Genomic DNA, 13,579 nt, shown 5'->3' on the forward strand with positions numbered 1-13,579 from the left:
CAATAAAATAAAAAAAATTAAAAATAAAACTTTTGAATGATCAGCCTAGTCCTTTCTGGGCAGTAAAGCTATTTTCTCCCCAGACCCAAGACACTGCACCTTCAAGTGCAGCAGCGTATACCACATGTGCACACAAGAGGGATGATCATTTCCTCTGTTTCTGAAGACACACATGTAGCATAGGTCCTACGTGTGCCTGGTACCTGGCCCATAGCTCAGTTTTGGACTAGGGAACTTAGAGCTACATGTACGGTTGCCTGCATGTACCGTTATCGGCATGTATGGTTACCTGACCCATAGCCAAGTCTTGGACTAAAGAAGATGTATGGCTGCCTGCATGTACAGTTATCGGCATGTATGGTTATCTGCATGTACAGTTATTATCACATGTATGTTTGCCTCCATGTGTGGCACAGCGTGTATGGGTTACCTGGCTGATAGCTCCGGTTTGGAGTAGGGAACTTAAAATCTCCCCTCTTACTACAGGCAGCTCTTCAGCTGGTCTTCATCATGGCAGGGTTCTTGGTGCTGTACGTACAGTGGTTTCTGACTTAGAGGCGGAAAGGGTGTGTAACATTGAGAGGGTGACCAAGGTGTGTTAGAGCAAGCAAGTCATCCGAGCTATTTCACTGCAAAGAACTCCAGCAAGTTTGAGATTGAGCCAATGTCATGGAACAAAGTATCTTGGACTGGAGCAATAGCACAGCGGGTAGCGCATTTGCCTTGCACACGGCCAACCTGGGTTCGATTCCTCTGTCCCTCTCGGAGAGCCCAGCAAGCTACCAAGAGTATTCCGCCTGCACGGCAGAGCCTGACAAGCTCCCCGTGGCATATTCGACATGCCAAAAACAGTCACAACAAGTCTCATAAAGGAGACGTTACTGGTGCCCGCTTGAGCAAATCGATGAACAACGGGATGACAGTGCTCCAGTGCTGCTGGGCCCCAGGCCCCAGAGAGGCACGACAGGTGAAAAATGGCAATAATAAAGGATGACACCTGTCTTTATGCCTGAGATCTCCTGTTTTTATTAAACCTGATTGGAGGGTGTGAGGGGTGGTTGGAGTCCTCACTGCCTGCCAGGGTCTGGGTGGGGCTATGTGGGGCTGGGGTTCACGCCCCGGGGCCCCCTCACATGTGCTCTGACCCTTGAGCCACATCTCTGGCCCTTGTTCTTGGTTGTTGTTGTTGTTGTTTTTTAAGTTGGGTAAAATAGAATCTGAGTATGGGCAAAAGACATCAATAAGTCTTCAAACGATTCCAGGAAGACTTCCCTCCGGGGGCATATTTCCCACGCCTCGGGCGAAGGACACGGTTTCCCATATTTCATAGCCGGTCCCGGCCTTCCATCTCTGCTGACTTCCGTGATTATTCTGGCTTACCTGGAGATGAATGGATGACTTTCCCCTAGGGTACGATAGAATATTTTGCTTTTTATTCATTTAAATCACACCCATTCTCCCAAGTTCTTAAAATTTTTGTCAGCTCGGTCAGTAGAACTCTCCTGCTTCCTTTATGTGTAAAGTGTTGAACTGAGATTTATAATTTTAACATGTGTGTATAGTTACCAGCATGTAGGGTTACCTGCATGTATGGTTACCTGCATGCATGGTACTACATGTAGGTTACCTGGCCCATAGCTAAGTTTTAACTAAGCTATGTTTTTAAATTTAGCCCAAGCATGAACAGGTTTTAACTAAGATTTATAATTTTATTATAAAGATGTTTGATAACAAAGCACAGAATAGTGATCATAATGCATCTAAGTAACTCATGTATTTGGCTGCCGAGGGAAAAATGCAGTTAATGTAAATATAATGTAAATATAGTTTAAATACTTATTTTCTGGGATTAGCTTGTAACAAAGCAAAACATTCACAGTTATCTTCAGTTACCAGAGAAAAGTATTTTTAAAAATAATTTGGCAGCATCTGTCTATGGAGAAAATGCGTAGTTCTCTCTGTATATTGCCAATAGTGGAATAATATGGAAGAAAGATCCCTAAATTTTTCATAAGCTTAAATTCACTAGTATGGATCCATGTTCTCAGGTACAAAAATAAAACTTTCCATATCATACAATATTTTGTTATGAAATATGTATGTCTATTTAAGAGTAAGCATACTTCCTTCTTCGGACCATCCTAAGTTCTGAGTAGCTAAAAATTTATTGTTGATTTTCCCACCTCTACCTTTTTCAACAGTGATTTTTAGTGTTGAAAAATCACAGTGATACGTTTTGAACCCCATGTTTCAAAGCAGATTTAACTGGTGCCTAATTCCTAGTGTGCAATGAGAGAGAGAGAGGAGAGAGAAGAGAGAGAGAAAGAGAGAGAGAGAGAGAGAGAGAGAGGAGAGAGCAGAGAGAAAGAGGAGAGAGGGAGAGAGAGGAGAGAGCAGAGAGAAAGAGGAAAGAGGAGAGAGAGAGGAGAGAGAAGAGAGAGGGAGAGAGAGGAGAGAGAAAGAGGAGAGAGGAGAGAGAGGCAGAGAAGAGAGAGGGAGGAGAGAGGGAGAGAGAGGAGAGAGGAGAGAGAGGGGGAGAGAGAAAGAGAGAGAGAGAGAGCCTTTCAAATTCCGAATGAATGAAAATAACTTCTGGAGCTGAGTGTGGCGGTGAGCCCTGAGAAATGAATGCTATAGCTTTAAGATAAGGTAGCCGGGCGAGGCATGGCAGGGGAGGAGATCGATGGGGAGCTGGCTCCTACTGTTAGCCTTTTTTGAAGATGGATTCTCACGCTGAAAATAACACAACCCATTCTCGATAACAGCAGTTTTCTCCCCTGCAATCCACCAAAACTGAAGAAAAATCCAAGTGACTGTTCTTAGCAGCTGTGTGGCCGGGAGTTCACAGGGGGGCGCGGGCTTCCTGCAGACCCCCATTCATCACCTGCTTCAAAGGCAGCCTGGCTGGCTATAGTTTGCAGGCCAGGTAGGGTGCCATTGTCCACAGTCTGGGAGGATTAGTATCAAAGCCGCGGCCACCAGGCCCTTGGTCGCGGGCTGCCATTCAGTCCAGCAGGGAGAGGCTCAGACTGGCCAAGGTCACCGTCTCCAGCATGGAGTGGACCGGGGGGCCTAAGAATAGAAATGCTTTTCATGGAGTCATGGCGCAAGCCTGCGGCACGGCAGCCGCCTCCTGGAACACGGAACATCTGTTTATGTTGGTCTACCGTGGCTGACAACGAGATAATAGAGCTTTGACATTTATCATCTTTTTTTTTTTAAGACAACTGTATATACCATAATCCATAGGCGGACTTAGCGCCGATCTTTTATTTGGAAAATCGTAAAGAAAACGTACCGCCTTAATTGCTGCTTTGTGTGTGTGTGTGTGTGTGTGTGTGTGTGTGTGTGTATGTGTGTGAACATATTTAAGCCCAAAGCAAAGCGTCCTGACAATTAACCATTTATAACCATCGCTGATCAGTAATATCCAAATTCTTGGGAAGGAAGTAGCTACTAGCACTATCTCTTCTTCTCCTTCTTCTTCTTCTTCTTCTTCTTTTTTCAGTGTTCAGGCATTTTTGCCAACAGATAGCAGAGGGATTTATTGAATATGCCCAACTGTCTTATTAAATTTTAGGAGGTTTGGATAAAATCTGCCTCCACCCCCAACCCCAGCCACCACCACCAAATGAGACTCTTTCAAAGGTGAGGTAACAATGACGCAAAAATAAAAAATTTCAACTTGGACAAATTAGAGAAAAATTAAGCTGTCCATGAGTTGTCATGACGACAAGGATGTTCTGTTGATGAACTGTCCTCCTCATTGTCCAATCAGATAGTCGAGCTGAAGCTGGAGCATGAACAGGAGAAGACGCACCTATTACAGCAGCATAACGCAGAGAAGGATAGCCTAGTCCGAGACCATGAACGGGAAATGGAAAACCTGGGAAAACAGCTTCGCGCTGCCAATATGGAGCACGAAAATCAAATCCAAGAGTTCCAGAAACGAGATTCACAGGTAAATCTCAATAATATTTGATAAGACGGGTCTCTATTTTTTTTTAAAAAGTCATCAGCGTTTTGTGTTCTATTAATCTTGCTAATGCACGCTGTTTGATCATTTGCAAAACTGACATATAAATGTGTGTGTGTGGGGGGGGTGGTTTTTTTTTTTCTTTCGCTCCTCAACCCCTCCCCTTTGGGGGATGAATAAGGCTTTAACTACAGAAACCACAGGTAGCCAGATTAAAAATCCCATGGCGCGTTATAACTTGGCCCCCTTTTTATTCATAATCTTGTGTCAGTTCCTTTCATGATGGATTTTTTTTTAAGGTATCTGCCCCTTACGCCTCCCCTCAGCCTTCGCAAATCCCTATGAACTATCTCAGCGTCCCTCCTTGCTTTTTTTGTTTTAATCTCTGTTGGCAATCAGGCAGCTGATTTAGTATTTGCTTTTCCTCCCCAGTGTTGCTTTTTCTCTTTGGACTCTCTCTGATTAGATCACTCGGATGGTAATTGAGGAAAATGGCTCTGGAGAAGGGCTTTTTTTTTTTTTTCCCCGCCAGGTTTCTTGCGTTTTCCTGCACGCACAGTCATTCACTTGCCTCCTCGACTCCATCTCTGTGGTCCCTGTTGGAAGCCATTTGGCAGAATAACCCCCAGCTGTGGTAGCATTTGACTCTTCAAACTTGTGGATGAAATGTGCACTGTCAGCATGGAAAATGATCTTTATAAATTTCAGATGAAAAAATCTTACTGGGCGTGTACCTTTGTGGCACACGACATTCTCGAGGGCGTGTATAATCAAAGGCCCGGAGAGCCTCTTGGGGAGATGGCTGTGAAATCTTACTAAAGGGAAATTGAAGAGCAATTGATCACAATAAAAGGATCATTTTCTTTGCTAATAAATAAACCTTATCATCGACTAAGTTCTGGATACCCCTTTTCCCATTGAAATCTATCCACGCCCTCCAAGGCGTCTTCCTAACTAGCCTTCCACAAGTAACAGAATAGTCAAACAATAAAATAAATCTTCGCTTATAATGTGGGGGCTAAACAGTCTGGTGATGTTCGAACAATAGAAATGCCGTTGATTAAATAAGATCTAAATTGGTGAAGGAAGGGCAGGAATCGCACAGGCAAAGAATAATAGGAGTGTTTGGTTATTTTTCATCTGACCTTGAGTTGTCTTTTTCCTTCAGAGAATAGCTGGGGCAATGTAACTGTTCAGTACAAAATTTTGGGTCCATATTATACACACATTCAGGAAAATTGTTTTCAATTGTGTGATGGGTATCTGCTAGGTAAAATGTTCTCAGAGTACTAACCTGGGTACCAGATTAGCGAGGTGGTCAATGTTAAGTCAATGCGTATTATGCTTTTTCCACCCACCTCTTATAGATCCTTTTTAAAATACACGCTGATCTTTCGGTTGTTGGCCATATAGTTAGTTTACAAAGATTGTTTCCAAATACATATTCTTCTTCAACCATGATGCTAAACCTTACTGTTGTCTTCAGTGGTAAGATATTTGGGATTTTCAGTCAGTGTAGAACTGTTTGTAGCCTGTCACAGAGCAGAATTGACTCATTGCTACAATATATAATGTAATTCCTACTACTTTTATGCTGTTGTGGAAAACTGACATGAATTCGGACTGAATTTGGTGGAAATCTTTGTGTTTTTGTGTGTGCCGTATCTGCCATGTCCAGGGTACGGTTCATCTGTTGATGACAAAGGGAAAATTTAGAATTATTATGTATAACATGTTCACCAAGGTAGTATAATGAGTTCTCAATAGAACTTATTCTGATTCAGATATTAAGTATGAGGACTATATGATCTCTTAAATGCTTTAACATAAGATTATAATTTCCCATATTTGTGTTTTACTTGGAATAAATAGAATTTGCTCACGTGCAAAGGAATCTTAGTTAAACGATTTCTGATTTAGAAAAATGTTTATAGACTATACTTGTTTTTAAAGAATATATTTTAAAATTTCTATCATTAAGTTGTATCTAAAGATCTTATGCATGCCAACTGCTAGCAATTTATAGGTAAATTTTATTGGCCCTTTGAATTAATATCCATAGTATTATTAAGGATATTAATTCAACGTTTCCTTCAGGTAAAAAGCCGAAATTCTCCATGTATTTCTTTTCGTGGCTGTGGTCTAAAGAATCTAACGGATCATGCATTTTAAGTCCAGAATTCCATTCACAAATTGTGGACATATATTCTTTAAACTAGATCTCTTTCAAATCACTCTTTTGTGGTTGGATACAGACCAAGCACATGTATCTTAAATATTGGATTGTATCGTTTTTCCCCTTCGCTCCGGAGAGACATTTGATTTTCATTTCCTGCCCGACTGCCCCCACTCGGTGTTGGAGGCCATTTTGTGGAAAGGATTGTTTGAAAATGCCAGTTAGCCAGAGGGCCCGTGAAGTAACTATTCTGGAGATTATGGCTGTGTTTGCTGCTTTTTTTTTCCCCCATCAGCTTCTTGAATGAAACCAATATACTAAAAACATCCTGTTGGCTCTTTCCAATATGAAATATATACTAATGAGAAAAGCACTTTACAGAACAGCAGCCGACCTGAAGGTGGGTCTCACTGACGGGGCACTCCCCCTTGTGAATTTGCTGTAAAATTGATTACAGGCCAGTTGTTATTCAAGTAATTTCTGCTTAATAAGGCTAACACCAGAGATAGCTCACAGGTTTTCTATTTTCCTTTCATGTATTTAGCTAATAATATACCTGCATATGTGTGACCAAAAAAAATCTTGATTTTTTTTTTTGATGGTCGGATATTTTACGTTGTGATACTCACATTAAAAAAAAAGCACAATAAATTACACCACCATTGTTCAAGAAATTCGTTCTGGTATAACTCAAGTTTATGATATTTAAAAGAAAAAGCACCCAGCTTACTAGATATCATATGTATCTGCATATGTGTGACAAAAAATCTTGATTTTTTTTTGATGGTCAGATATTTTACGTTGTGATACTCACATTAAAAAAAAAGCACAATAAATTACACCACCATTGTTCAAGAAATTCGTTCTGGTATAACTCAAGTTTACGATATTTAAAAGAAAAAGCACCCAGCTTACTAGATATCATATGTATCTGCATATGTGTGACAAAAAATCTTGATTTTTTTTTGATGGTCGGATATTTTACATTGTGATACTCACATTTGAAAAAACGCACAATAAATTACACCACCATTGTTCAAGAAATTCGTTCTGGTATAACCCAAGTTTATGATATTTAAAAGAAAAAGCACTAGTTTACTAGATCCAAGGACACACAAATTCAGAAATATTTATCACTTGGAAGGTTCCTCTTTACTGCAAAAATTACCTTGGAATGAATTATTACCATGAGGTCACTTTCCTCATTGATTCCACACGGTTTTAGTGTAAAGAAAAGATCATTTTTGTTATTATCTTCTTGATAAGTCACCTTCAAACTTGGTAGCTCTCTGTGTAATCCCAATCTTGCTTTTGAACTGCCATACAGTAAAATAATTTCTGTAGTTGATGCCTTTGAGGGCTGGAGTGATAGCACACCGGTAGGACATTCGCCTTTCATGCGTCCGACCCATGTTCGATTCCTCCGCCCCTTTCAGAGATCCCAGCAAGCTACCGAGAGTATCGCGCCCTCGTGGCAGAGCCTGGCAAGCTACTCATGGCCTATTGGATATGCCAAAAACAGTAACAACAAGTCTCACAATGAGAGACGTTACTGGTGCCCGCTCGAACAAATCGATGAGCAGTGGGATGACAGTGATGCCTTTGAATTAGAAAATAAACAGAGCAGAGGGCCCCTGATCTCTTCGTTGTTCTTTTAGGGTCCCACACCACACAGAGATTACTTGGTCTTTCGTGTCTGTTGACAAAATCAGTGTGTTTTTGAGCACTCAAGTGGCCCTCGAGAACTGCCCTAGCGGCCAGCCCGATCTCGGACCATTTTCCATGACTCAGGGGGAAACACAGACACATGGACTTGCAAGGCTCACTGCAGCCAGGGTGACGGACCTCCATAGGACCATGCAAGTGAGACACCGTTCGCTTAGAGAAGGTGGTCAAACATCTGAAGCCACAGCGAACGCAGACTCTGTTCAGAGTGCACAGGCTTAGCCCAGCACTGGCGTTTGACGCCTTTTGTGAGTCCCTAGCCGGCAATGCGTGACTCCAGTATCAGTAATTTTGGCCCAGTAAGTGAATAGACCCTCTTGATCTTTCCCATGTTGATTAAGAGCTTTCCGAGGATTCCAAATACGTGCTGTTTCCAGGGGCCTCTTTCCTTCTCGTTGATACTTACAAAACTGTTTCCACTGAGCATCACTGGGCGTGGCCCCCAAACAACTGTTTCCCATAAAAGAAAATTGTGGTGAACAATTTGATGAAAAATTGTATCTTGGTAACATTATTTTTCGTGAATTTGGGAGCCTAGGCACAAGAGAGTTATCACCATTTAGAAGCTCTCTGTGTGTGGTTGTGTGTGTGTGTGTGTGTGTGCGTGTGTATGTGAGAGAGAGTTATGTGTTTATGTGTGTGAAAGAGAAAGAGAGAGAGAGAGTGTGTGTGTTAGATCAAGAACTAGTGCTCATTCATCAATTTTATTCAAAGTGTGAAGATAACACTTTGTTTAGACCTCTATGTATCCCTTGCACTCTTTTGGAGGGGGGGACACTTCTTAAATTAAAAACAGTTCAATTTCTTGCTGACTACTTTCAGAAGAAACTTGAAAGCAGCATTTCATAATAAACACATATAGGTAGAATAACATTTAAGCAACAGGAAGATATAAAATACAGACTTTTTAAAAAAGGAGTTTTAGTGTTGAATTTGCCGAGATGTCACAGAGAAGCGGGAAATGTGCTGAATTACATCATCCTGTCTCTAAAAGTAACCAGCCTGCCGCCATGACGGAGACTTACAGAAGACACTGATCAGTAGAAGCACTGAGGGCTCTGTGTAGGAAAACAGTTGGAAATAAAGTTTGGCAAAAGACTTCAGGTTTTTTAAATACTTGCACTAAATGTAATTTGGCAGACTTTTATTGTAGTAAACAAGAGTTTTATCTTCTTCTTCTTCTTTTTTTTTTTGCTTTTTGGGTCACACCCGGCGATGCACAGGGGTTACTCCTGGCTTTGCACTCAGGAATTACTCCTGGCGGTGCTCAGGGAATCCTATGGGATGCTGGGATTCGAACCCGGGTTGGCCGCGTGCAAGGCAAACGCCCTACCCACTATGCTATCACTCCAGCCCCTATCTTCATTTTTCAAGTGTGCCCTTACGACAACAAAATGACACAGCAGCTGTGATAGATCCAGTTTTGAATAAAAAGAAAATTGTTATGAGCCAATTCCAGTACTAGCAAATTCTAGTACTCTCATCAGCTGACGCTTCCAGAAACTTTCACAAAACGTCTTTGGGAAGTCAAGATTCGAACCACAGCTAGGGTTAGGCAGTCTGAAGGTCAGTGACACAGTGGGTTTCCAAGTGTGTCCATCTCATCCTTCTCTCTGACTCTCTTGCCCTCTGAATTTATATGATGGAAAACTTGAAATAAAAGCGGCAGTTTGGTTCAGGGCATACAACATTTGAATTCCAAAATGGTTTAGCCTTTCTTATTTTACAAGAGTAATGCAGTGAATATTTTGATAGCTTTGGGTCCGATTAGATTGATTTCTGGGAAGAACTGAGTTTCTATAAACTATCTCCCCCCTTCCGAATGAAATGCGGCAGTTGCTACTGATGCAGAGTCACTTTCTGCCCCCCTTGCCTCGTTGGTGACATAGGCAGCCATCAGCGTGACTGCCTGGACGTGGACATACCTCACGTGGGCCCCTGGTTCGGATGCACACTGAGGTATCTGCCTTGGTGAGGCGGAGGAAGGAACCAAGTGTACTTGAAGGACTAACAGTATTTTGCTGAAATCGACATAATGTGTAGGCTCGGATATTAGGAGAATTGTTGGGGAAATATTTTTCAACAATTTGTTTTATGATTTCTCAAAAATAAAATAAGACTTCCTACTGGATTTGTGTTAAAATCATGCATAACATTTTCAGGTTTTTTTTTCTTTAGAAGAGGTTACATAGTATTAGCTAAGTGCTATATTTAAGATAGAGCAAAATCTTCCTACCTGTATTTATAAGTAGAGGTTTTCCAAAATAAGTTGGTTTTTCAAAGCCTGTGTGTGGAAGAGCTAGTACAGCCTTATCCACTGTACGTGGGTGTATGTCTGTCTGTCTTGCATGTGGCTGACCTTGGTTCAATCTCTGATTCCATGTATGATCCCAGAGCCTGTCAGGAGTAATCCCTGAGTGCATAACCAGCAGTCAGCCCTGAGCATAGTCTGGTGTGGCCTCTAAAACAAACAAACAAAAAAGAGTAAATTAAAAAACCTGTGTGGGTCGCATTGTTTTCCCGATACCAAAAGCATAGGTTGTACAGAGTTTTCCATCTTCTATCTTTAGAAGTCCTCATATCTTGACATAAATATGGGGAGTTCATCTTATGGGGTCCAGCAGTATTATATGTACATTTAATCATTGTGTTTCTATGCCATTGTGTATGTTACTATATATAGAAATTCTCTTTCTCAGGCACTTGTTTAAGGAGAAATATTGCAGAAATGTCTTTTTCAAGTGAAGTTTGCAGGTTTTGCCAGTCACCCGGTTCGTTTTTTTCGAATTCTAAAATTCTGAAATTATTTAACCTTATAATAATAAACTTATAAACAGATCTCCAAATGTTATAAATAATTCAACTTGTCCCTCATTGTAGAAAAAAAAATGAATTTCACTTGGAAATCAGAAATGGGCTGACGGTTAGAGACAGCTTCTCCAAGAACTATCTGTTTATACCGTATAGCCAGTGCGTTTTTTTTTTTTGTCCTGTGTGCTTAGTTTTTAAATGTGGCCGTTGCCATGGAAACCACATTCTAGGGCATGCGGTCTACTTTTAGAGAAAGAATATTTCTTTTAAAGACAAACCTTCCAGATAATAACAAAGTTACTTGAATCAACAACGTTGGTATCTGCTAATGGTGATTGCTAAAACACTCATTGGTTCTTGTAATTCATAGATTTATTTATAATCATTGAAATAAATCTTGAGGAAGTAGTGAATTTATTTACTTTTGCCTGGGGGGTGGTCACAGGGATCACTCCTGGCTCTGTGCTCAGGGACCACTCCTAACAGTGCTCAGGGGTCTACATGGAGTGCTGGAATTGAAACCTGGGTTGACCGAGTGCTAGGCAAGCACCCGATCCACTGCACTACCACCGCAGCCTGAAAGTAGAGATTTAATGCCAGAATTAATTTTTCTTTTATTGGCTGCCCCCAAATTGCTGGTGGAGGTCAGAAGGTTGGGGGGACACACATATGGGCCCTGTGTGTCCTGTGAGCTTGTCCCTGACCCAGGAGATAATCTGGTCCTGCATTTATTTTTATATTCAAACCTGTTTCTTAACATATCACTTAAAGATAAAAGAATATTTCTAATTGTTTAATGGTTTGATATTTGGAAAAAGTAGTTAGGTAATATGGTTTAGGTAATATGGTTTCAACCAAGTCTAGGTAATATAGTTTCAACCAAGTTAACATGTAAGGTGCTGATGGACAAAGTTGCTACCCCTTTACCTCCAAACTGTCCATGACCCTTCACCCCTGTCCCGGTGTCACTCACCTTGGGTCTGATCTGTATCCCCCTACCCCCCACATCCATTCTCTCCCCCACAAATTTGATGATACTTTAGCAATCCGAGGCCAAGGACTGTCCACTGCAAGGACTGTCCACTGCTCAGTGTTTCCCTAGTGTTGTCTCTCTGGGGTCCCTGGATGAGTGGGTACACCCAGCTGCCCAATCCTTGTCCTTCTCCCACTGACTTACTTCGCTTCCTCTGACACGCCTGCTCCCTTTCCCGGCTCAGCCCACCCTGGAGATCCTGTACACAGGGAATATCACGTCATCCCTTTCAGTGGTTAAACTGAAGCAATCCTAAGAGAACTGGGCCTGTACACGTAGTAAGTTCCACCAGATGAGGAAGCTAGAGCCAAGCGTCTAAGTACTCAGCACTATTATAGTCGGAGTCAAGAAGGAAATGACCACATCCAATTCCTTTCCGTTGCACCTAAGAGCGGTTTAGGAGCAGAATCCTGCCGCCGGGCATAGAGGCGGCAAGGCAGGGGCGTTCATTGCTGAATTCAGCGTCCTTTCGTTACCCCCCTCCTCTTCCAAGAAGAGCTCTATCTTTGGAGGGACGTGGGCACGGCACGGCAGACGGAGGGCTGCATGTGAACCCGTGCCCGGCGCAGGAGAGAGACACTGGTCCTCTTTGTTACGGGACGAGATTCTCATCGCACTTCGCATCGCTTTCCGGGATTTGCCCTACTCCGTGCTGCTGCGAAGCCGTAATTGAATCATGCTGCCCGAGTCCCAGTTTTAGTAAGCAGTACCTCCTCGAACAATTCTGAATGTTTATGCTTGTGCGTGATTTAATAGAAGCAGCAGCAAAAAATGAATTATATATACGTATATATTTATTATACGCTGCCTGGGCACCAACTTCTCCCTGCTAGGTCTTCCGTCGCGTTGTGTCATTCAGCCTTTCCAATACATTGTACGGATTACATTTCTTATTTGGAAACTCTTGTTTTGACCTTCCTCCCTGGGCCAGAAGATAGCGGTATGTATTTCCACACTGTCAGTGAGGGAAGATGCAGGAAAATCTAAGTAAATTGCCCGAGGTTACATAACTTGCAGGCAGCGTCGCAAGATATTCAGCTCCTCGTCCCCTGTCCCATAAGCCTGCTTATGTATGAGCCCTTTGTCTCTGGATTTCATCTGTTTTTCATTATATTTTCAATTTTGGATCGCTAATACCTTGTTAGATTTTAAATACTGATACCCCTAACTCCGAGTATGTAAATCCAAGTAACATCCAGCCAGTAGTTCCCGTCTTTTCCAAAGCCACAAGCCATGGCGAGGTCTCTGTTCTGAGACAAATTAAATTCTGAAGGAGATACATATTTCTTAATATTTGACTTGGAATCTAATTCCTTCCCACAAATTTCAGGATTTTCAGAATGGAAAAACGAGTTTGCTTTTGAAAAGAGCTCACTTTTGCTTTTCACGTTGTTACGGAAATAAGAAGATATGTCCACAGTGAGAATTCAATAACCTTATAGGCCCGTGGGGACCACCAATCTTTATAAAAATTGCTTAGGAATTTGCTTTTACTGCTGGTGAAATGTGGCTTATTATGCATGTTATATTATCGATGGCCATCTGTTATGTTCACATACTAATTTGGAGTACTGTAGATGGATGACCCGTTCACTTTGTAGCACTGTAGCACTGTCGTCCCGTTGTTCATCGATTTGCTCGAGCGGGCACCAGTCACGTCTCCATTGTGAGACTTGTTGTTACTGTTTTTGGCATACTGAATACACCACGAGGAGCTTGCCAGGCTCTGCCGTGTGGGCGGGATACTCTCGGTAGCTTGCCAGGCTCTCCAAGAGGGACGCAGGAATCGAACTCGGGTTAGCCGTGTGCAAGGCAGGTGCACTAATACCTACACCATTTCTCTGGCCCCTTGTCACAA

General features: G+C 42.1%; 1 protein-coding gene across 3 annotated transcripts in view; it reads left to right on the plus strand.

Annotated features, from left to right (window-relative positions):
• Nucleotides 1-13,579, plus strand: part of CEP112 (centrosomal protein 112) — a 463,550-nt gene that overhangs the window by 216,741 nt on the left and 233,230 nt on the right. For all 3 annotated transcript variants that reach the window (XM_055130431.1, XM_055130433.1, XM_055130432.1), the window contains exon 21: nt 3,779-3,961. In XM_055130431.1, the coding sequence (XP_054986406.1) occupies nt 3,779-3,961 (183 nt within the window). The remainder of the gene's footprint in view (nt 1-3,778; nt 3,962-13,579) is intronic.

The sequence above is a fragment of the Sorex araneus genome, chromosome 3 (genome assembly GCF_027595985.1).
Source record: "Sorex araneus isolate mSorAra2 chromosome 3, mSorAra2.pri, whole genome shotgun sequence".
NCBI lineage: Eukaryota > Metazoa > Chordata > Mammalia > Eulipotyphla > Soricidae > Sorex > Sorex araneus.